General features: G+C 56.5%; 1 protein-coding gene across 1 annotated transcript in view; it reads right to left on the bottom strand.

Annotated features, from left to right (window-relative positions):
• Positions 1–3: 3 nt before the first annotated feature.
• Positions 4–2312, bottom strand: part of LDB1 (LIM domain binding 1) — a gene marked incomplete at its 3' end in the record, with an annotated part of 3554 nt that continues 1245 nt past the window's right edge. Inside the window, exons 4-9 of the mRNA XM_009871018.1 lie at positions 2132–2242; positions 1769–1941; positions 1324–1446; positions 1078–1161; positions 650–773; positions 4–17 (exon numbers count right to left, since the gene is read on the bottom strand). Coding sequence (XP_009869320.1) covers positions 4–17; positions 650–773; positions 1078–1161; positions 1324–1446; positions 1769–1941; positions 2132–2242 — 629 coding nt within the window. The remainder of the gene's footprint in view (positions 18–649; positions 774–1077; positions 1162–1323; positions 1447–1768; positions 1942–2131; positions 2243–2312) is intronic.

Raw genomic sequence — 2312 nt, 5'->3', positions numbered from 1 at the left:
CTGCCGTGCTGGCTCCGCTGGTGGAGGATGGAGATGTGGTCAGTCCCACCAAGAAGGTGCCCATAGCCCCTTCTCTACACTGTCCCACTCTTCTCTGCAAGAATCACATAACCCCTTTGCCACCCTTCTCCTCTCCACACCTTGACTGTCCCTCCAGCCCAGGGGACAGGAATCACAGAATCATTAAGGTTGGAAAAGACCTCCAAGATCGTCAAGTTGAATCACGAACACAACACCACCATTACCACTAAACCATGTCCCGAACTGCCTCATCTACATGTTTTTTGAACACCTCCAGGAACGGTGACTCCACCACTTCCCTCGGCAATGCCTCACTGCTGTTTCAGTAAAGAAATTAGAATTTAGTAATGTTCAATCTAAACTTCCCCTGGTGCAACCTGATGCCATTTCCTCTTGTCCTATTGCTAGTTATTTGGGAGAAGAGACCACCCCTTGCCTCCCTACAGCCCCCTTCAGGCAGGCATAGAGAGCAGTGAAGTCTCCTGTCAGCCTTGTCCAGACTAAACAGCCCCAGCTCCCTCAGCCGCTCCTCACAAGACATGTTCTCTAGACCCCTCACCAGCTTCATTTTTCTTCTTTGGACCCTCTCCAGCACCTCTATGTCTTTTTTACAGCAGGCAGCACTCACCTGGCGGAGCGACCATCCGCTGCCACTTCTGGAAGAGGCAAGTCTTGAGGCAGTCTCGGGGACTGAGGCTGTAGGTCTTGTGCCGTGACATGAGCTCCTGCATTGGTTCTAGGATTACACAGAGCTGCAGGGAGCAGACAGACATGGGGTTACATTGCGATGTTCCAGGCCCCAGCGAACGCTCCTCTGTCACACAGCCGCTTGTGCTGCACTGACCCGAGCTGTGCTGGGAGCCCATGGGCTCTGGCAGACCCACTGCACCGGGGCTCTCTGCAGCCTGTCTGCAAGATCTCTCTAACAGAGCCTGCTGCTCTGCCTCCCCATGCCCCAGGGCAGCCAGGTGGCAGGCAGCTGAGAACGCAAGACGTGGCCACTCAAGGTCCCCCCCAGGATCAGAGCCGTGTTCCCCTCTCTCCCCGCATGCTTACTCGGAGGTAGTTGAGTGTGGAGTTTGAGAGCCCACAGCGGGTGATGTTCTTGGATAACTGGTCCAGCATCTGGGGGTCCTGTGCCTAGAAGCGAGAGAGACAGGGCTCAGCCACGTCTTGGCTGGATTTGCCCTCCCTTACTCCACCTGTGATGGGGGGACAGGGACGCGGCGTGCGCAGCAGCGAGAGGGGCTCAGCAGCCCTGTGTCGTTCATGCCCTGGGGGAGCTCCTGGAGAGGTACTCACATGCATGGCAAGGATGCTGCGGGGAATGAGCTCTCGATGCTGGCGGATGCTGAAATGCCACGTCTTTATCCTCATCATATCATCAAACATGAACTCCAGGTAGAGCCGCCCCTCCACACACACCTGGGCAAAATGCAGCGTCAGGCATCACCTGTCACCCCCCTGCCCCAGCCCAGATTCCCTGGGAACCCACTGCTGCACACTGGGACACGCTCCCAGTGGATTAACAATTACCCCTGCCTGCCATGAGACTCAGCACAAGCTGAAACCATGATGGCCAGGAGATTTCTGTAAAAAAGGGGATGCTGCAGGGCTGGCTGAGGCACGTGGAATTACACGTGACACTCAACAAGCTGTGGAAATCAGCATCTCCTGCCCCAGGGGACTGCAGCCGCCGGCAGGGCACGATGTACCAAGCAGGAGAAACCACGGCTGCCGCCAGTACCTGGGTGAACATGGGCTTGCCGTGCTGGGTAACCATGGTGCACTGGTCGCAGTCCAGTGAGACAAAGTTGTTGTGGAAAGACTCCTTGGGGTGCTTGAGCACATAGTAGAGCTCCGTGGCCCCCCCTTCAAAGATGCTGCGGAAGTAACGGGGAATCAGAGTCCGGCCAATCGCTGGAGCGGGAGAAGGAGGAAGATACTGTCAGAAAACCTGGCTCACCCAGATGTGCCTTCGGGCTGCATGGGGACAGTGCCCCCAGTACCCGTCAGCAGCTGAGCTCTGACACCCTGCCCATGTTCCCCCACCCCACACAACCACCACACCTTCTGCCAGAGCGGCAAGAGGGCTCAAGCTGCTACTCACTGTATCTCTTTGGTCCATCCTCCAAGCAGAAAGTGATTGTTAACATGGCGTCATCCTCGAAGAACTCCGTAGTGAAGGCGTCCCACCACAGATTGTCACATTCCTGAGGATGGCAGAGAGATGCCAGTTTATGGGGAGGGGAGACAGACAGACAGACAGACAGACGCTGGCTGCCAGGCAC

This window comes from Apaloderma vittatum, unplaced genomic scaffold (assembly GCF_000703405.1).
Source record: "Apaloderma vittatum isolate BGI_N311 unplaced genomic scaffold, ASM70340v1 scaffold25786, whole genome shotgun sequence".
In the NCBI taxonomy this organism is placed as follows: Eukaryota; Metazoa; Chordata; class Aves; order Trogoniformes; family Trogonidae; genus Apaloderma; species Apaloderma vittatum.
Note: the sequence above shows the minus strand (reverse complement) of the source record. Positions and strands in the feature narration are given on the sequence as shown.